A 19,946-nucleotide genomic window follows, 5' to 3' on the forward strand; every position below is an offset into this window, starting at 1 on the left:
AGTGGCTGCAGTGTGACTGGGACTGCAGTGCAGTGTGAGCTCTGCAGCGGCTGCAGTGTGACTGGGACTGCAGTGCAGTGTGAGCTCTGCAGTGGCTGCAGTGTGACTGGGACTGCAGTGCAGTGTGAGCTCTGCAGCGGCTGCAGTGTGACCGGGACTGCAGTGCAGTGTGAACTCTGCAGTGGCTGCAGTGTGACTGGGACTGCAGTGCAGTGTGAGCTCTGCAGTGGCTGCAGTGTGACCGGGACTGCAGTGCAGTGTGAGCTCTGCAGCAGCTGCAGTGTGACTGGGACTGCAGTGCAGTGTGAGCTCTGCAGTGGCTGCAGTGTGACCGGGACTGCAGTGCAGTGTGAGCTCTGCAGTGGCTGCAGTGTGACCGGGACTGCAGTGCAGTGTGAACTCTGCAGTGGCTGCAGTGTGACTGGGACTGCAGTGCAGTGTGAGCTCTGCAGTGGCTGCAGTGTGACCGGGACTGCAGTGCAGTGTGAGCTCTGCAGCAGCTGCAGTGTGACTGGGACTGCAGTGCAGTGTGAGCTCTGCAGTGGCTGCAGTGTGACCGGGACTGCAGTGCAGTGTGAGCTCTGCAGTGGCTGCAGTGTGACCGGGACTGCAGTGCAGTGTGAGCTCTGCAGTGGCTGCAGTGTGACCGGGACTGCAGTGCAGTGTGAGCTCTGCAGTGGCTGCAGTGTGACTGGGACTGCAGTGCAGTGTGAGCTCTGCAGTGGCTGCAGTGTGACTGGGACTGCAGTGCAGTGTGAGCTCTGCAGTGGCTGCAGTGTGACTGGGACTGCAGTGCAGTGTGAGCTCTGCAGTGGCTGCAGTGTGACCGGGACTGCAGTGCAGTGTGAGCTCTGCAGTGGCTGCAGTGTCACTGGGGAAAGGAAGAATTGACGCAAACAGCAGGAGGTGAAGAAGGGTGAGCGTGGCTGTTGAGACAAAGCCAGCCCAGTGGAAGAGTTGTTATAGATCGGCTGCAGTAGGAAACAGTCAGTTATGTTATAGACAAAAGAAGCTTTTGTCAAGAGCAGAAATAGGACAAGGGGCTTTTTGTGTGTGTTGGAATTTTTTTCCTGTATTTCTTATGGTTGGAATATTAGCGACTGACCTTCCATTACATAAACTTTTCACTACTTTTTAAAGTTTGTTTTATGCTTGTTTAGACTGGGTGAAAATCCTGCTCCAGGTTAATAGCCAAGATCTTAACTAAAGGAATTTAAAGAAGTAACTTTATAATTTTCTTGATATCTTTATTTAGGTTTATAACTAACAATTTAGGAAGCCTTTCTCTCTATAACCTTAGCGGAGATTTATGTCTCATTATTTGGCATCATATTGATAACATCCAGTGTGTCCGTATCAGAGGTACCCGTGCCAGCGTGGCTGAGCACCAGGGAACCTCCTTGCAGAATGAAGCGTCCTCGTTCCCAGGAGAGACCAGGGCAGTGAGCCCTGGCGGCTGTTCCTGTGCCGCGGTGCAGGCGTGGGCTGGCGCGGTGCCGGGTGCGCGCAGCGCGGGCTCGGCGGCTCAGGACCAGCAGGCCCGTGGTGCCGGGTGTGCGCAGCGTGGGCTCAGCGGCTCAGGACCAGCAGGCCCGTGGTGCCGGCTGTGGCGGCTCAGGACCAGCGGGCCCGTGGTGCCGGGTGTGGCGGCTCAGGACCAGCGGGCCCGCGGTGCCGGGTGTCCTTAGTAGCCACTTCCCTTCCACTCGTTTTTATCATTTGTTTACAACCTTTGTTTATAACCTTTTGGTAATTTTTATTTTCCTGGCAGTTACGTACAAATCATGTTCATGGTAAGAATTTCAGGCATATAATTATGTTTTACTACATTGCATTTAATTACATTTGCCATTTCCCAGTTGGCTGCCATTTTCCAAGATCACTGATGTTTGCTGTGATTATATACTGCTTGCGATTAACTTTCACTTTTGGGAGGGTAATTAGTGTGTGATTGTTGGAATTATACTGCCAAATAAAAAAGAAGGAAATTCGAGGGCACTTGGGCCTGCCTGGCAGTGCAGGTTCGTGACACCAGCGTTACCGGCTGTGACCGCAGCGTTACCGGCTGTGACACCAGCGTTACCGGCTGTGACCGCAGCGTTACCGGCTGTGACCGCAGCGTTACCGGCTGTGACCGCCAGCGTTACCGGCTGCGACCGCCAGCGTTACCGGCTGCGACCGCCAGCGTTACCGGCTGTGACCGCCACCGTTACCGGCTGTGACCGCCAGCGTTACCGGCTGTGACACCAGCGTTACCGGCTGTGACCGCCACCGTTACCGGCTGTAACCGCAGCGTTACCGGCTGTGACCGCCACCGTTACCGGCTGTGACACCAGCGTTACCGGCTGTGACCGCAGCGTTACCGGCTGTGACCGCCAGCGTTACCGGCTGTGACCGCAGCGTTACCGGCTGTGACCGCCAGCGTTACCAGCTGCCTGGCAGTGCAGGTTCATCACCACCACCATTACCGGTTGCCTGGCAGTGCAGGTTCGTGACAGCAGCGTTACCGGTTGCCTGGCAGTGCAGGTTCGTGACACCAGCGTTACCGGTTGCCTGGCAGTGCAGGTTCGTCACCACCACCATTACCGGTTGCCTGGCAGTGCAGGTTCGTGACAGCAGCGTTACCGGTTGCCTGGCAGTGCAGGTTCGTCACCACCACCATTACCGGTTGCCTGGCAGTGCAGGTTCGTGACAGCAGCGTTACCGGTTGCCTGGCAGTGCAGGTTCGTGACACCAGTGTTACCGGTTGCCTGGCAGTGCAGGTTCGTGACACCAGCGTTACCGGTTGCCTGGCAGTGCAGGTTCGTGACACCAGCGTTACCGGTTGCCTGGCAGTGCAGGTTCGTGACACCAGCGTTACCGGTTGCCTGGCAGTGCAGGTTCGTGACACCAGCGTTACCGGTTGCCTGGCAGTGCCGGTTCGTGACCGCCAGCGTTACCGGCTGCTCGGTTCCCGTGTGCTCCAAGTCTGATGGGCTTTTATTCAGCCGCTGGTTGCTCCCTGGTTCAGCTGGATGGGAGGGGGATTCACTGGACAGCCGTGCCAGGACCGCTGTTTCCTCCCTTGGTCACGGGCTTTGTCCCGGCCGCCGGTGCTTTCTAAGGCTGTGTCTCAGTTCTTATGCAGCTTTGCCTGTGAATACATCTTTCAGTTAGTATTTACTTATTATTGATCTGCTTAACTATAGATACTTTTGAAGTGATTTTCAGTGAGAGTGGGATATAATCCCTAGCTTTATTCATCAAAAAGGGCTTATTTTTTTTTTCCTGATAAAGAAACAGGAAATCTTGCTGCTTTTCCTACAATACGAAAGGGCAGGAATACTGCAGGCAGTTGCATTAGTCTGATTCTGAGTACAGGCAAGGCTCAGGAATGATTTTTAAACGAGAAGATAACTGAGCATGAGGAGGGCGCAGATGGTATAAAAAAGCAGCATAAGTTTGCTACCCCGCTGTCTTTCTCAGCTGGTTTTCTGCGTAAAGGGAACAGCGCGTGTCGTCTTCACGTGGACGTCAGTGACGCCTTTGATTCAATGCTGTCTGAAAATTCAGGTAACGGAAGAACTGCAGGGTAGGTGAGGGGCTCAGCAAAGGCGACACAAGAACTTTGCAGTTTCCTCACAATTTGCTGTGGGATTTGTGTCATTTAATGTTTTCAGTAACGCCCGTGGCACAAAAACAGGAAGTGTAGTGAGTAAATTCATTGAAGCAGAAGAGATGAAGTGATGAGGCAAGAACTGGGAGAATCTGAAGACCCCACGAGCAGGAGCGGGGTGACCTCTGATGACAGCGCCCGGTCGCGCACGCAGGGACTCGTCACAGGACCCACCCTGTACGCTGAGGCTGCTGCGGTGACGGTGGCTGAGTGACAATCGTCGCCCACGTGCAGAGCGCGGGGCTGTCGCTGTCAGCTGTGGAAGGCGGAGGTGAAGGCTGTTGGGGGTCTCTGCCGGCGGGGGAAGATCAGCGTGGCCTCCTGGGGACCGGGGCTCGGTTCTGTCTGCCCTGTTCTGGGCCGGTTAACTGGGGTGGACTCGGGAAGGGCCGGGGAAACGATGAGAACTGGGCAATCAGTCTTAAAGAGACCAAACAGCAGCTTTTGATTGTGTGATCCGACAAAGGAGTGAGCGTGGGTATGACTGCGATGTATAAATGCTGCAAAGCATAAACATTAGACACAAAGAGAAACCGTTAAGGGCAATGCTGGCAAAAGAATAAATGGGAATAGCAAGATATAGAATCACAGAATCATTTTGGTTGGAAGAGACCCATGTGCTAAAAGAAGATGGTCATTCAAAAAACTCTGGTTTTAGCAGCTGTCCCACAGGAACATCAAAGTTTGAAGTGCTGTGCAATGGATTTGTGTCTGGAAGGGTTACACATGACATGTTTGCTACTGATCATACAGGACTGGACTTGTTAACCCAGCTGTCCCCCATCTGCGTTCTGTCAATCAGGAACAGCAGGTGCATCCTCTGTGGCGCTCTTACCCAACACCCCAGAGCCATCGTTCCAAATGTACCCCGAAACCATCGTTCCAAATGCACCCCAGAGCCATCGTTCCAAATGCACCCCAGAGCCATCGTTCCAAATGCACCCCAGAGCCATCGTTCCAAATGTACCCCGAAACCATCGTTCCAAATGTACCCCGAAACCATCGTTCCAAATGCACCCCAGAGCCATCGTTCCAAATGCACCCCAGAGCCGTCATTCTAAATGCACCCCAGAGCCATCGTTCCAAATGCACCCCAGAGCCATCGTTCCAAATGCACCCCAGAGCCATCGTTCTAAATGCACCCCAGAGCCATCATTCCAAATGCACCCCAGAGCCATCGTTCCAAATGCACCCCAGAGCCATCGTTCCAATCACCGAGCAGCATCTTCGGACTGGGGGCAGTAGATTTTTCTGCTTCTGCAGATTAATGTTTGGAAGCTCTGGAGACAGACACAATGCTTTTGCTTGCCTTCATTTATTCTTTTTTTGCCTTTATTTCAAGTTTCTTTACACATGCTACAAGTTGCCCATGGTATTTCTTCATTGCAGATGGATTTTAAAAGCAGTTAGTGGAAAGGCCTGACCTCAAAAGGGATGTCCACAAAACAGTGATGAGAGAGGGTAGCTGAGGATACCTAAGAGAAGCCACGGTATAAAAGCGGTGTGCGATTCCTTACTCTTGCTTTGTTGTAGCAATCAGATAGGTATTTTTTCAATTTTTTCAATCCCATAACAAAAAAAATAAGGGACCTTTTAAATTTGTTTGCATAAGATCGTGAAACCTGCCAGTGAAAACTCTCTGGATTGAAGAAAGCCTTATCTTTGCCTTCTGAAATGCCATACAGCTTCCATAGGGAAGGAAGGGAAAGGAGCCTCTGGGGACCAGCTCGCCCCTTGGCCCGCCCCGGTCAGCATCCATCGCTCTGCTTGCCTGGCCCGTTCCTGGAAGACCTTCGGGATGGACGTTCCCATCCCTGCTGCACAGAACACCTCGACTTTCTTCCTTAATACCCAACGGAAATCTTCCTGGGAGACATTTCAGTCCGTGATTTCTTGTCCTCCGCATGTGGGGAGCAGCTCTTCCCTGTATTTGCAGCCACCCTTGGACAGCTGGACTGTTATTTTCTCTTTTGGGGCTTTGCAGCCCCCATCACGCTCGCTGTTGTCCCTGACCCACGCTGTGTGTCCCACGCGCTTCGGCGGATGCGCAGAGCCCCACACGGCAAGGGACGGCCCGGTTGAGCCGTTCGTGACTTGTTCGATGGAAGGGTTGCTGCGGAGGGGCTCCTCAGCAACGCTGGCAAAGTGCAATTCTGCAGCCTCAGGGAGCGCTGAGCCGAGACCGCCCCGGAGGTGACAAGGAGAGGGGCAGAGCAGGGACAAAGGGTGGAGGAGAGAGACCTGGGGTGTCTTGTCACCGCTGGTGCTGCCGCCCAGGGGCCGGCGCTGGGCTCCTGCACCTGGGTTCGCTCGCTCTGCGTGTTCTGTGTCAGCGCAGCACTGATAACTCCTGTCTGTTATATCCCCAAATGTCTTTTCTGAACAAAAGTACTCTTCAGCCAGTTGTTCTCCATCTTGTATTTGTGTAGTTGTTGATTTCTGCCTTGGTGCGGAATCTCACCCTATTTCTCATCAAATTATGTCTTGTTTTTCCAAATCACATCTCCAGCCTGTCCGGATTTTAACTTTAATTCTCTCCTAGCAGACCTGTGACCCTCCAAACCCTGTTCGCTAGGAAGTTTGATAGGCACGTTCTCAGGTTCCTTGTCCATATTGTTAATGAGAACATTGAATAATTCTGAATTCAGGAACAAGTGGTCATTTCTTTAGAACAAGCAGACCCTCAATCTTGGGATATTTTCTGTCTGTTTTTCAGTATGTTTTCAATCCCATATTCCATCAAGTGCAAAACCATGGCGGATATTTTAAGTTTCTGTGAGCAGAGCGCTGCTGACTTCAGTGAAAACTGGGTAAGAGAAGCCACGGCTCTTGAAGGCAGCCAGCGCCTCCGTGTACGTCTTTACTTACCTGCGGATCAAAGAACGAAAGCAGCTGCAAAAATATTCTCCCGAAGCAACAACTTGGTTCATGGATTTTCTAACCTGACCATCCTAGCTTAAAAATCTTGAAAGCTTGGAAAACACACAGGCTGGGGACAGAAAAGATGCCCCAGTCCCTGGGTGAGGAGGACGTGTCAGCCTTTCCTTGTTCAGCCGGGCAGGAACGGCATGGGCTGACCTGGGGTGTGCGGTGCGGGTGCCAGGAGCCCCAGCGCGGGCGCCCCCCGAGCTGGTAAAGGAACCCGCTGGAGTCCCCTGACACCGACACCTCCCAGACCTGGAACGGCCGGGAGCTGCCGCGGTGCCTGTGGGAGCTGGGCAGGACCTGGGCCGAACCAGGCAGCTTAAGACACACTTTTCTCCTGAACTTTATGGGAAAACTTGTATGGAAAATAGAGGAAGAAACAAAAGAAAATGTTATTCTTTTTCTCGTGGCTTGGCAGAAGGCACTCCTGCACCGTCCTCCCCTCCTGTGCAGACGCTTTGTGCACTGGTTTTCCTTGACCGTGTTGTGGGGAGCAGAAGAATCACAGGAAAAGGGTTTCATTCTCAGCCAGGTGATGCAGGCAAGTCACCTCCATCCATTTGCACCTTCTTTTCCATTTTCAAAACAGAAGAGCTATTTCTAATGATTATAAAGTACTTAGAGAACTACAATCATACTAAACAAGAGATTACTTTTATTATTACATGATTTTGGGTTTTTTTGACTTTGACTCCGTGTATGGCTACAGTGAGTTTGCCATTCCTTAATTTTCAAGTGGCTGACCTTGTAATTTGATGTTCTTTTCAGGAAATCTCTTCATGTAATGCCTGCTAAGAACAGCCAGATAGAATACAATACATGTCGTATGGTATTAAATTGGAACTCAGTAACACTCAATATATCCTCCTGCTCCAGAACGTGATAAGCCCGCTAGTGACGGAGACGGGAGCAGCTGCAGCTCGTTGCCTCACCCGCTCAACACCGAGAAGCCCGCAGCTGCGCGGCCCCGGCTGCGGCCGAAGAGCCGCGGGCAAGGCGCGTCCAGCCCGCCCCGGGCCAGGCCCGGTCTGCGGCCGCTCGCCGCCTCCTCGGTGCCCCCGACAAGCGAATTTGTCACAGGAATCGCAAAACGTCTGCGAAGCGCCCGATCCTGCTTTGTCTTGCACCTCCAGCCCGGGCAGCCCCGCGGCACCGAGCGCTGTCCCCGCGGGGCGCAGGCGGGCGGAGCCGTCCCGGCCGGAGCAGCCCCGGAGCAGCCCCGCCGCGGCCCCGGCCCCCCCGAGCCCCGCAGCTCTGCAGTGGCTGCAGTGTGACTGGGACTGCAGTGCAGTGTGAGCTCTGCAGCGGCTGCAGTGTGACTGGGACTGCAGTGCAGTGTGAGCTCTGCAGTGGCTGCAGTGTGACTGGGACTGCAGTGCAGTGTGAGCTCTGCAGCGGCTGCAGTGTGACCGGGACTGCAGTGCAGTGTGAACTCTGCAGTGGCTGCAGTGTGACTGGGACTGCAGTGCAGTGTGAGCTCTGCAGTGGCTGCAGTGTGACCGGGACTGCAGTGCAGTGTGAGCTCTGCAGCAGCTGCAGTGTGACTGGGACTGCAGTGCAGTGTGAGCTCTGCAGTGGCTGCAGTGTGACCGGGACTGCAGTGCAGTGTGAGCTCTGCAGTGGCTGCAGTGTGACCGGGACTGCAGTGCAGTGTGAACTCTGCAGTGGCTGCAGTGTGACTGGGACTGCAGTGCAGTGTGAGCTCTGCAGTGGCTGCAGTGTGACCGGGACTGCAGTGCAGTGTGAGCTCTGCAGCAGCTGCAGTGTGACTGGGACTGCAGTGCAGTGTGAGCTCTGCAGTGGCTGCAGTGTGACCGGGACTGCAGTGCAGTGTGAGCTCTGCAGTGGCTGCAGTGTGACCGGGACTGCAGTGCAGTGTGAGCTCTGCAGTGGCTGCAGTGTGACCGGGACTGCAGTGCAGTGTGAGCTCTGCAGTGGCTGCAGTGTGACTGGGACTGCAGTGCAGTGTGAGCTCTGCAGTGGCTGCAGTGTGACTGGGACTGCAGTGCAGTGTGAGCTCTGCAGTGGCTGCAGTGTGACTGGGACTGCAGTGCAGTGTGAGCTCTGCAGTGGCTGCAGTGTGACCGGGACTGCAGTGCAGTGTGAGCTCTGCAGTGGCTGCAGTGTCACTGGGGAAAGGAAGAATTGACGCAAACAGCAGGAGGTGAAGAAGGGTGAGCGTGGCTGTTGAGACAAAGCCAGCCCAGTGGAAGAGTTGTTATAGATCGGCTGCAGTAGGAAACAGTCAGTTATGTTATAGACAAAAGAAGCTTTTGTCAAGAGCAGAAATAGGACAAGGGGCTTTTTGTGTGTGTTGGAATTTTTTTCCTGTATTTCTTATGGTTGGAATATTAGCGACTGACCTTCCATTACATAAACTTTTCACTACTTTTTAAAGTTTGTTTTATGCTTGTTTAGACTGGGTGAAAATCCTGCTCCAGGTTAATAGCCAAGATCTTAACTAAAGGAATTTAAAGAAGTAACTTTATAATTTTCTTGATATCTTTATTTAGGTTTATAACTAACAATTTAGGAAGCCTTTCTCTCTATAACCTTAGCGGAGATTTATGTCTCATTATTTGGCATCATATTGATAACATCCAGTGTGTCCGTATCAGAGGTACCCGTGCCAGCGTGGCTGAGCACCAGGGAACCTCCTTGCAGAATGAAGCGTCCTCGTTCCCAGGAGAGACCAGGGCAGTGAGCCCTGGCGGCTGTTCCTGTGCCGCGGTGCAGGCGTGGGCTGGCGCGGTGCCGGGTGCGCGCAGCGCGGGCTCGGCGGCTCAGGACCAGCAGGCCCGTGGTGCCGGGTGTGCGCAGCGTGGGCTCAGCGGCTCAGGACCAGCAGGCCCGTGGTGCCGGCTGTGGCGGCTCAGGACCAGCGGGCCCGTGGTGCCGGGTGTGGCGGCTCAGGACCAGCGGGCCCGCGGTGCCGGGTGTCCTTAGTAGCCACTTCCCTTCCACTCGTTTTTATCATTTGTTTACAACCTTTGTTTATAACCTTTTGGTAATTTTTATTTTCCTGGCAGTTACGTACAAATCATGTTCATGGTAAGAATTTCAGGCATATAATTATGTTTTACTACATTGCATTTAATTACATTTGCCATTTCCCAGTTGGCTGCCATTTTCCAAGATCACTGATGTTTGCTGTGATTATATACTGCTTGCGATTAACTTTCACTTTTGGGAGGGTAATTAGTGTGTGATTGTTGGAATTATACTGCCAAATAAAAAAGAAGGAAATTCGAGGGCACTTGGGCCTGCCTGGCAGTGCAGGTTCGTGACACCAGCGTTACCGGCTGTGACCGCAGCGTTACCGGCTGTGACACCAGCGTTACCGGCTGTGACCGCAGCGTTACCGGCTGTGACCGCAGCGTTACCGGCTGTGACTGCCAGCGTTACCGGCTGCGACCGCCAGCGTTACCGGCTGCGACCGCCAGCGTTACCGGCTGTGACCGCCACCGTTACCGGCTGTGACCGCCAGCGTTACCGGCTGTGACACCAGCGTTACCGGCTGTGACCGCCACCGTTACCGGCTGTAACCGCAGCGTTACCGGCTGTGACCGCCACCGTTACCGGCTGTGACACCAGCGTTACCGGCTGTGACCGCAGCGTTACCGGCTGTGACCGCCAGCGTTACCGGCTGTGACCGCAGCGTTACCGGCTGTGACCGCCAGCGTTACCAGCTGCCTGGCAGTGCAGGTTCATCACCACCACCATTACCGGTTGCCTGGCAGTGCAGGTTCGTGACAGCAGCGTTACCGGTTGCCTGGCAGTGCAGGTTCGTGACACCAGCGTTACCGGTTGCCTGGCAGTGCAGGTTCGTCACCACCACCATTACCGGTTGCCTGGCAGTGCAGGTTCGTGACAGCAGCGTTACCGGTTGCCTGGCAGTGCAGGTTCGTGACACCAGTGTTACCGGTTGCCTGGCAGTGCAGGTTCGTGACACCAGCGTTACCGGTTGCCTGGCAGTGCAGGTTCGTGACACCAGCGTTACCGGTTGCCTGGCAGTGCCGGTTCGTGACCGCCAGCGTTACCGGCTGCTCGGTTCCCGTGTGCTCCAAGTCTCATGGGCTTTTATTCAGCTGCTGGTTGCTCCCTGGTTCAGCTGGATGGGAGGGGGATTCACTGGACAGCCGTGCCAGGACCGCTGTTTCCTCCCTTGGTCACGGGCTTTGTCCCGGCCGCCGGTGCTTTCTAAGGCTGTGTCTCAGTTCTTATGCAGCTTTGCCTGTGAATACATCTTTCAGTTAGTATTTACTTATTATTGATCTGCTTAACTATAGATACTTTTGAAGTGATTTTCAGTGAGAGTGGGATATAATCCCTAGCTTTATTCATCAAAAAGGGCTTATTTTTTTTTTCCTGATAAAGAAACAGGAAATCTTGCTGCTTTTCCTACAATACGAAAGGGCAGGAATACTGCAGGCAGTTGCATTAGTCTGATTCTGAGTACAGGCAAGGCTCAGGAATGATTTTTAAACGAGAAGATAACTGAGCATGAGGAGGGCGCAGATGGTATAAAAAAGCAGCATAAGTTTGCTACCCCGCTGTCTTTCTCAGCTGGTTTTCTGCGTAAAGGGAACAGCGCGTGTCGTCTTCACGTGGACGTCAGTGACGCCTTTGATTCAATGCTGTCTGAAAATTCAGGTAACGGAAGAACTGCAGGGTAGGTGAGGGGCTCAGCAAAGGCGACACAAGAACTTTGCAGTTTCCTCACAATTTGCTGTGGGATTTGTGTCATTTAATGTTTTCAGTAACGCCCGTGGCACAAAAACAGGAAGTGTAGTGAGTAAATTCATTGAAGCAGAAGAGATGAAGTGATGAGGCAAGAACTGGGAGAATCTGAAGACCCCACGAGCAGGAGCGGGGTGACCTCTGATGACAGCGCCCGGTCGCGCACGCAGGGACTCGTCACAGGACCCACCCTGTACGCTGAGGCTGCTGCGGTGACGGTGGCTGAGTGACAATCGTCGCCCACGTGCAGAGCGCGGGGCTGTCGCTGTCAGCTGTGGAAGGCGGAGGTGAAGGCTGTTGGGGGTCTCTGCCGGCGGGGGAAGATCAGCGTGGCCTCCTGGGGACCGGGGCTCGGTTCTGTCTGCCCTGTTCTGGGCCGGTTAACTGGGGTGGACTCGGGAAGGGCCGGGGAAACGATGAGAACTGGGCAATCAGTCTTAAAGAGACCAAACAGCAGCTTTTGATTGTGTGATCCGACAAAGGAGTGAGCGTGGGTATGACTGCGATGTATAAATGCTGCAAAGCATAAACATTAGACACAAAGAGAAACCGTTAAGGGCAATGCTGGCAAAAGAATAAATGGGAATAGCAAGATATAGAATCACAGAATCATTTTGGTTGGAAGAGACCCATGTGCTAAAAGAAGATGGTCATTCAAAAAACTCTGGTTTTAGCAGCTGTCCCACAGGAACATCAAAGTTTGAAGTGCTGTGCAATGGATTTGTGTCTGGAAGGGTTACACATGACATGTTTGCTACTGATCATACAGGACTGGACTTGTTAACCCAGCTGTCCCCCATCTGCGTTCTGTCAATCAGGAACAGCAGGTGCATCCTCTGTGGCGCTCTTACCCAACACCCCAGAGCCATCGTTCCAAATGTACCCCGAAACCATCGTTCCAAATGCACCCCAGAGCCATCGTTCCAAATGCACCCCAGAGCCATCGTTCCAAATGCACCCCAGAGCCATCGTTCCAAATGTACCCCGAAACCATCGTTCCAAATGTACCCCGAAACCATCGTTCCAAATGCACCCCAGAGCCATCGTTCCAAATGCACCCCAGAGCCGTCATTCTAAATGCACCCCAGAGCCATCGTTCCAAATGCACCCCAGAGCCATCGTTCCAAATGCACCCCAGAGCCATCGTTCTAAATGCACCCCAGAGCCATCATTCCAAATGCACCCCAGAGCCATCGTTCCAAATGCACCCCAGAGCCATCGTTCCAATCACCGAGCAGCATCTTCGGACTGGGGGCAGTAGATTTTTCTGCTTCTGCAGATTAATGTTTGGAAGCTCTGGAGACAGACACAATGCTTTTGCTTGCCTTCATTTATTCTTTTTTTGCCTTTATTTCAAGTTTCTTTACACATGCTACAAGTTGCCCATGGTATTTCTTCATTGCAGATGGATTTTAAAAGCAGTTAGTGGAAAGGCCTGACCTCAAAAGGGATGTCCACAAAACAGTGATGAGAGAGGGTAGCTGAGGATACCTAAGAGAAGCCACGGTATAAAAGCGGTGTGCGATTCCTTACTCTTGCTTTGTTGTAGCAATCAGATAGGTATTTTTTCAATTTTTTCAATCCCATAACAAAAAAAATAAGGGACCTTTTAAATTTGTTTGCATAAGATCGTGAAACCTGCCAGTGAAAACTCTCTGGATTGAAGAAAGCCTTATCTTTGCCTTCTGAAATGCCATACAGCTTCCATAGGGAAGGAAGGGAAAGGAGCCTCTGGGGACCAGCTCGCCCCTTGGCCCGCCCCGGTCAGCATCCATCGCTCTGCTTGCCTGGCCCGTTCCTGGAAGACCTTCGGGATGGACGTTCCCATCCCTGCTGCACAGAACACCTCGACTTTCTTCCTTAATACCCAACGGAAATCTTCCTGGGAGACATTTCAGTCCGTGATTTCTTGTCCTCCGCATGTGGGGAGCAGCTCTTCCCTGTATTTGCAGCCACCCTTGGACAGCTGGACTGTTATTTTCTCTTTTGGGGCTTTGCAGCCCCCATCATGCTCGCTGTTGTCCCTGACCCACGCTGTGTGTCCCACGCGCTTCGGCGGATGCGCAGAGCCCCACACGGCAAGGGACGGCCCGGTTGAGCCGTTCGTGACTTGTTCGATGGAAGGGTTGCTGCGGAGGGGCTCCTCAGCAACGCTGGCAAAGTGCAATTCTGCAGCCTCAGGGAGCGCTGAGCCGAGACCGCCCCGGAGGTGACAAGGAGAGGGGCAGAGCAGGGACAAAGGGTGGAGGAGAGAGACCTGGGGTGTCTTGTCACCGCTGGTGCTGCCGCCCAGGGGCCGGCGCTGGGCTCCTGCACCTGGGTTCGCTCGCTCTGCGTGTTCTGTGTCAGCGCAGCACTGATAACTCCTGTCTGTTATATCCCCAAATGTCTTTTCTGAACAAAAGTACTCTTCAGCCAGTTGTTCTCCATCTTGTATTTGTGTAGTTGTTGATTTCTGCCTTGGTGCGGAATCTCACCCTATTTCTCATCAAATTATGTCTTGTTTTTCCAAATCACATCTCCAGCCTGTCCGGATTTTAACTTTAATTCTCTCCTAGCAGACCTGTGACCCTCCAAACCCTGTTCGCTAGGAAGTTTGATAGGCACGTTCTCAGGTTCCTTGTCCATATTGTTAATGAGAACATTGAATAATTCTGAATTCAGGAACAAGTGGTCATTTCTTTAGAACAAGCAGACCCTCAATCTTGGGATATTTTCTGTCTGTTTTTCAGTATGTTTTCAATCCCATATTCCATCAAGTGCAAAACCATGGCGGATATTTTAAGTTTCTGTGAGCAGAGCGCTGCTGACTTCAGTGAAAACTGGGTAAGAGAAGCCACGGCTCTTGAAGGCAGCCAGCGCCTCCGTGTACGTCTTTACTTACCTGCGGATCAAAGAACGAAAGCAGCTGCAAAAATATTCTCCCGAAGCAACAACTTGGTTCATGGATTTTCTAACCTGACCATCCTAGCTTAAAAATCTTGAAAGCTTGGAAAACACACAGGCTGGGGACAGAAAAGATGCCCCAGTCCCTGGGTGAGGAGGACGTGTCAGCCTTTCCTTGTTCAGCCGGGCAGGAACGGCATGGGCTGACCTGGGGTGTGCGGTGCGGGTGCCAGGAGCCCCAGCGCGGGCGCCCCCCGAGCTGGTAAAGGAACCCGCTGGAGTCCCCTGACACCGACACCTCCCAGACCTGGAACGGCCGGGAGCTGCCGCGGTGCCTGTGGGAGCTGGGCAGGACCTGGGCCGAACCAGGCAGCTTAAGACACACTTTTCTCCTGAACTTTATGGGAAAACTTGTATGGAAAATAGAGGAAGAAACAAAAGAAAATGTTATTCTTTTTCTCGTGGCTTGGCAGAAGGCACTCCTGCACCGTCCTCCCCTCCTGTGCAGACGCTTTGTGCACTGGTTTTCCTTGACCGTGTTGTGGGGAGCAGAAGAATCACAGGAAAAGGGTTTCATTCTCAGCCAGGTGATGCAGGCAAGTCACCTCCATCCATTTCCACCTTCTTTTCCATTTTCAAAACAGAAGAGCTATTTCTAATGATTATAAAGTACTTAGAGAACTACAATCATACTAAACAAGAGATTACTTTTATTATTACATGATTTTGGGTTTTTTTGACTTTGACTCCGTGTATGGCTACAGTGAGTCTGCCATTCCTTAATTTTCAAGTGGCTGACCTTGTAATTTGATGTTCTTTTCAGGAAATCTCTTCATGTAATGCCTGCTAAGAACAGCCAGATAGAATACAATACATGTCGTATGGTATTAAATTGGAACTCAGTAACACTCAATATATCCTCCTGCTCCAGAACGTGATAAGCCCGCTAGTGACGGAGACGGGAGCAGCTGCAGCTCGTTGCCTCACCCGCTCAACACCGAGAAGCCCGCAGCTGCGCGGCCCCGGCTGCGGCCGAAGAGCCGCGGGCAAGGCGCGTCCAGCCCGCCCCGGGCCAGGCCCGGTCTGCGGCCGCTCGCCGCCTCCTCGGTGCCCCCGACAAGCGAATTTGTCACAGGAATCGCAAAACGTCTGCGAAGCGCCCGATCCTGCTTTGTCTTGCACCTCCAGCCCGGGCAGCCCCGCGGCACCGAGCGCTGTCCCCGCGGGGCGCAGGCGGGCGGAGCCGTCCCGGCCGGAGCAGCCCCGGAGCAGCCCCGCCGCGGCCCCGGCCCCCCCGAGCCCCGCAGCTCGGCCCGCACAGCGGGCGGGGCCGGTCCCGGCGCGGGAAGGGTTAAGGCCGCTCCCTCCCGCGTCCGGCCGTCCCCGCCCGCGCGTCCCCGCTGGGCCACGGCTGACCTTCACGGAGCCGCGCCGGGCATGCGCGCCGCCGCGCCCGGGCCCGCGGGGACGTGCGGCCGGACCAGCGCGGCCGCCGCGCTTCGGTTCGCCCCGGCCCGGCCCCGGGCGAGCGGCCCGGCCCTCCGCCCCCGCCCGCCGGCCGCGCAGCCGGGCCCGCGGCTGGCGCACGCCCTGCCCGTGCCGGGCGCGCCGTTGCCATTCGGTGCCGATGGTGCTGGCGGAGGAGCGCGGGGGGACGCGAGGGGGGCCCGCGCGCCGCGCGCAGCCTGGAGCCGCGCCCGCCGCCGCCCGCCGGGGCCGGGGCCGCACGGCTGCTCGCCTGGAGCCGCTGCTCGCGGGCGGCTCCTTCGCGCGTGTCGTGGAGTGGAGGTGGTTGCGCGGTTCGCCTTGAGGAATGGCAACGGCAGCGCCTGTGTCGGTGTCGCCGCTGCGGGGAAGGCTGGTGCTTCTGTGGCAAGTGCAGGAGCCGTAGTGCAGTTCCAGAGAAAACGTGTTGTGTTGCTGGGACCCGGGAAGGGCTCACAAGATGGGAGCTGACGTTCTCCCTGCTTCTCGGGTCTGAAAAACCACGGGAGGCGCAGGCCCGGTGCCACCTTGCGAGGCACGCTGACACGTGAAATCATAGAGTCACGTAGGTGGGAAAAGACCCTTAAGATCTAGTCCAACTGTTAATCAAATGCTACCAAGCCCGCCAGGCACGTAGCAGTTTGGTTCCAGATTACATATAGGCCAGGCCAGCTAAAAGCTGGAGCAGTTCAGGCACTGAATATGGCCGTGCTGCTTTGCCTGGCGTGTTCCTTCCGAGGGACCAGCGGGGAACTGGTAACAGTGCCCACCCTCCTGAATTTCCGTGGTTCCCATGGGTGTTGCCTGTGGCACCTGGGTTGGGGTCATCCTGAATGTCAGTGGAGGTTGTTGCCTTCATCCCCGTGTGCAAATGACTGCGTGATCTTTGCGGCTTGCTCTTTACTGCTGCCTAATGCAGTGTCTCTTCTGTGCTTGTTGTTGTTACTGGTTGAGGGCACACATTTATTTATTTGTTTCAGATCTGATTCTCTTCTGTTTGCCAGAAAATTCACAGCCCCTAGACAAGAATTTCAAGCAGAGGAATAGAATAAACCCCTCTCGTAACCTGGCAACCTCTCGTCTATTGCGGTGTTAGGCAGACTGGGAAACGTCAGCCCTTGCAAGCAGCAGAGCACAAGGAGCCGCGGGTGAGCAGATCGGTGCCCCAGGCCACGCTGCCTGCGCTGCCATGATGGAGCAGCCAGCGCCGCTGCTCGCGGAATGGCCGCCGTGCCGCGCCGGAGGGGACGGTGCTGCCGTGTGCCCCTTCCCCCGGCTGGCAGGTGGGCGCCGCGTTCCCAGCAGCGTGCTGGGGTGACGCGTGTTGTCACGCAGGGCTTTGTGTGATAAGCAGCGAGCGGCTGATGTCTCACGGCAGCTGCGGTGCTATAATTTGTCTGCATCTGTCAGTCACCCGGGTCTCTAATGGATCCGTCACGGTGGTACCGAGGCGTCCCGCGGGCGGCGGAGCGGGGCGGCGAGCCGGGCGCTGCGCGGTCGCCATGCTGGCCCTGCTCCTTCCTCCCGCGCTCTCACGCTGTCCCTCCCTGTTCCCAGCTCTCTGCCTCCCGCTGTTTCTCTCTTGTCCAGAGGGGTTCGTTCTCAGTCTCGCAGGCTGGAAACGCTGCCAGCGAATGTTTCTGTGTGCTGCCTGCCAGGTCCCCGGGGAAAGGGCCTGGAAATGCAGCGCGGGAGGAGCAGTGGGAGCAAGGGAAAACCATTGTTTCTCACTGCTCGCCTGCTGCATTTTCTAGTGGGAAAACACGCTCTGTGAGGCACCGAGTTGCGTGTTGCTGCTGGAGTTGCCCCCCTCCCCCTGCCCCAGAATTTACCATCCCGGTGCAGAGGAGGAGAGGCTGCAGCGCTGCCTCGGAAAAGCTGAGACGTGTTTTCAATTTGCCTCCTGCTTATCTCTGCTGTTTGGACAGAGGTTTAAAAAGCTGGATTTTCTGTCCCTGCAGAGTAAACACACAGAACCCGGCAGCACAAACTATTTCTGGCTTATCAGTGGAGGAATGCAGCAGCTGAGGCTTCGCGCGAGTGGGCCGTCAGCAAGGCCCTGAAGGGGCCCCCTCCCCACTCCGCGCTATTAGAAGTGTGAGAGCCCAGCAGGACTCAGAGGGGAGAGTTGGAGAAAAAGGCAGAAAAGGGAAAGAAAGAGGAAGAGAGAGAGTGAGAGAGGCTGAGCAGACCCCGATGGCTACAGACGAAGTTACAGGAGGGGCTCGCAAAGCTACGAAAAGCAAACTTTTTGAGTTTCTGGTCCATGGGGTGGTGAGTCGGGAAAGTTAGTGAGCTGGCTGGCTCTGAATAGAGGGATGAGTGGAAGCGGCGGCCGCGCGCCGGGCGGGAGCTCTGCGGTGCTCCGGCGCTGCTCTGCCTCGCCGCGCGGCGCGGGGCCGCGGAGCCCCCAGGACGTGCGCCGGTGCGCTGGTGGCACAGCCTGGCGTCTGGGGGGTGTGTGCTGTGATTTCTGCTTTGATTCTCCATGAATGGCGAATAGCGTGCTTTCGAGCCTGGTCACGGTGCAGAATCGGCACTGGATCTGACCCAAATGGGCTTGTAGGACACTTTGTTCTGTAATCAAACTTGTGTTTTGGAAAACAATTCTGATGAAAGCCTGATGAAGCCTGTGGTGCTGCCTCTGGTTCTTGTCTCCAGTCTTGGCTCTCGTGTATCCTCTGGCTACTTAACAGGTGACTTTCAGGGGCTTGAAGAGATTAGCTCTGCAGATCTGTGGCGGTCTATGGGAACTCCCCCACAGGAGAGTTTCAGGGTGCCATGCTTCACCAGAGCCACCCTTCAGGTCCTTAAAAATGTTCCAGCTTTTGTTTAAGAATCAGGTCTTCGATCTCCATTTAAGGGGAAATGCCAACCCTGTTTTGCTGCATTGGAAACGATGTTCTTTAAATGACTCTCTAGTGGTTGGAAGCAGTCACCATTTATAACATTTGGATTAATTGTATTGATACATATTTAACAAAAATAAGACTGTTAAAGAGCGCCAAGGAACGCAGATATTATTTGGATACTGACAGTCTTGAGTGCTTTCTCTCTTGAGGATTCTGGCACCTCCTGTGACACCTTTTTGAAGACATCAGGTGGTGGCTTTTGTGCACAGATCACAGAAATCTCTGAGGCTCATGCAGGCTCCTAAGTTGTCTCCATAGTTCAAGCTTTCTCCAGATGTATAGGATCTATAGTGTGTCCTGCACATCCTGGATATGGTGGGACTCGCAAGGTGAAGGAGTTTGAGGTGGCATTCTGTGTTTCTGAAGCGTGGAGCAGGGATGTGGCACAGAGTGCAGGAGCTGGAGATCGCGGGTGCGCGGGGTGACGGGAGAGCCGGTGCGTGGGTCTGTAACGGGGGTTCAGTGTGGGCTGTGGGTTATTGGGGTGACGGGAGAGCCAGTGCGTGGGTCTGTAACGGGTTCAGTGTGGGCTGTGGGTTATTGGGGTGACGGGAGCGCCGGTGCGTGGGTTTGTAACGGGAGTTCAGTGTGGGCTGTGGGTTATTGGGGTGACGGGAGCGCCGGTGCCTGGGTTTGTAACGGGAGTTCAGTGTGGGCTGTGGGTTATTGGGGTGACGGGAGCGCCGGTGCCTGGGTTTGTAACGGGAGTTCAGTGTGGGCTGTGGGTTATTGGGGTGACGGGAGCGCCGGTGCGTGGGTCTGTAACAGGTTCAGTGTGGGCTGTGGGTTATTGGGGTGACGGGAGCGCCGGTGCGTGGGTCTGTAATGGGTTCAGTGTGGGCTGTGGGTTATTGGGGTGACGGGAGCGCCAGTGCGTGGGTCTGTAATGGGTTCAGTGTGGGCTGTGGGTTATTGGGGTGACGGGAGCGCCGGTGCGTGGGTTTGTAATGGGAGTTCAGTGTGGGCTGTGGGTTATTGGGGTGACGGGAGCGCCAGTGCGTGGGTCTGTAATGGGTTCAGTGTGGGCTGTGGGTTATTGGGGTGACGGGAGCGCCGGTGCGTGGGTTTGTAATGGGAGTTCAGTGTGGGCTGTGGGTTATTGGGGTGACGGGAGCGCCAGTGCGTGGGTCTGTAACGGGTTCAGTGTGGGCTGTGGGTTATTGGGGTGACGGGAGAGCCGGTGCGCGGGTCTGTAACGGGTTCAGTGTGGACTGTGGGTTATTAGGGTGACGGGAGCGCCGGTGCGCGGGTCTGTAACGGGTTTCAGTGTGGGCTGTGGGTTATTGGGGTGACGGGAGCGCCGGTGCGCAGGTCTGTAACGGGGGTTCAGTGTGGGCTGTGGG

The 19,946-nt window shown here is 54.7% G+C and overlaps 1 protein-coding gene across 7 annotated transcripts in view; it reads left to right on the plus strand.

Moving 5' to 3' along the window:
• The window catches only part of SMARCD3 (SWI/SNF related BAF chromatin remodeling complex subunit D3), a 96,485-nt gene that overhangs the window by 19,128 nt on the left and 57,411 nt on the right, over positions 1-19,946 (plus strand). For 2 of the 7 annotated variants that reach the window (XM_065829770.2, XM_065829777.2), the window contains exon 1: positions 17,795-17,965. The exons of 3 other annotated variants lie outside the window; for them this stretch is intronic. In XM_065829770.2, the coding sequence (XP_065685842.1) occupies positions 17,888-17,965 (78 nt within the window). In that variant the 5' untranslated portion in view covers positions 17,795-17,887. Of the gene's footprint in view, positions 1-16,376; positions 16,840-17,794; positions 17,966-18,039; positions 18,388-19,946 lie in introns of those variants that run through there. 2 more of the 7 variants (XM_065829774.2, XM_065829776.2) reach the window with 2 other exon arrangements.

The sequence above is a fragment of the Patagioenas fasciata genome, chromosome 2, assembly GCF_037038585.1.
Source record: "Patagioenas fasciata isolate bPatFas1 chromosome 2, bPatFas1.hap1, whole genome shotgun sequence".
Classification (NCBI taxonomy): domain Eukaryota; kingdom Metazoa; phylum Chordata; class Aves; order Columbiformes; family Columbidae; genus Patagioenas; species Patagioenas fasciata.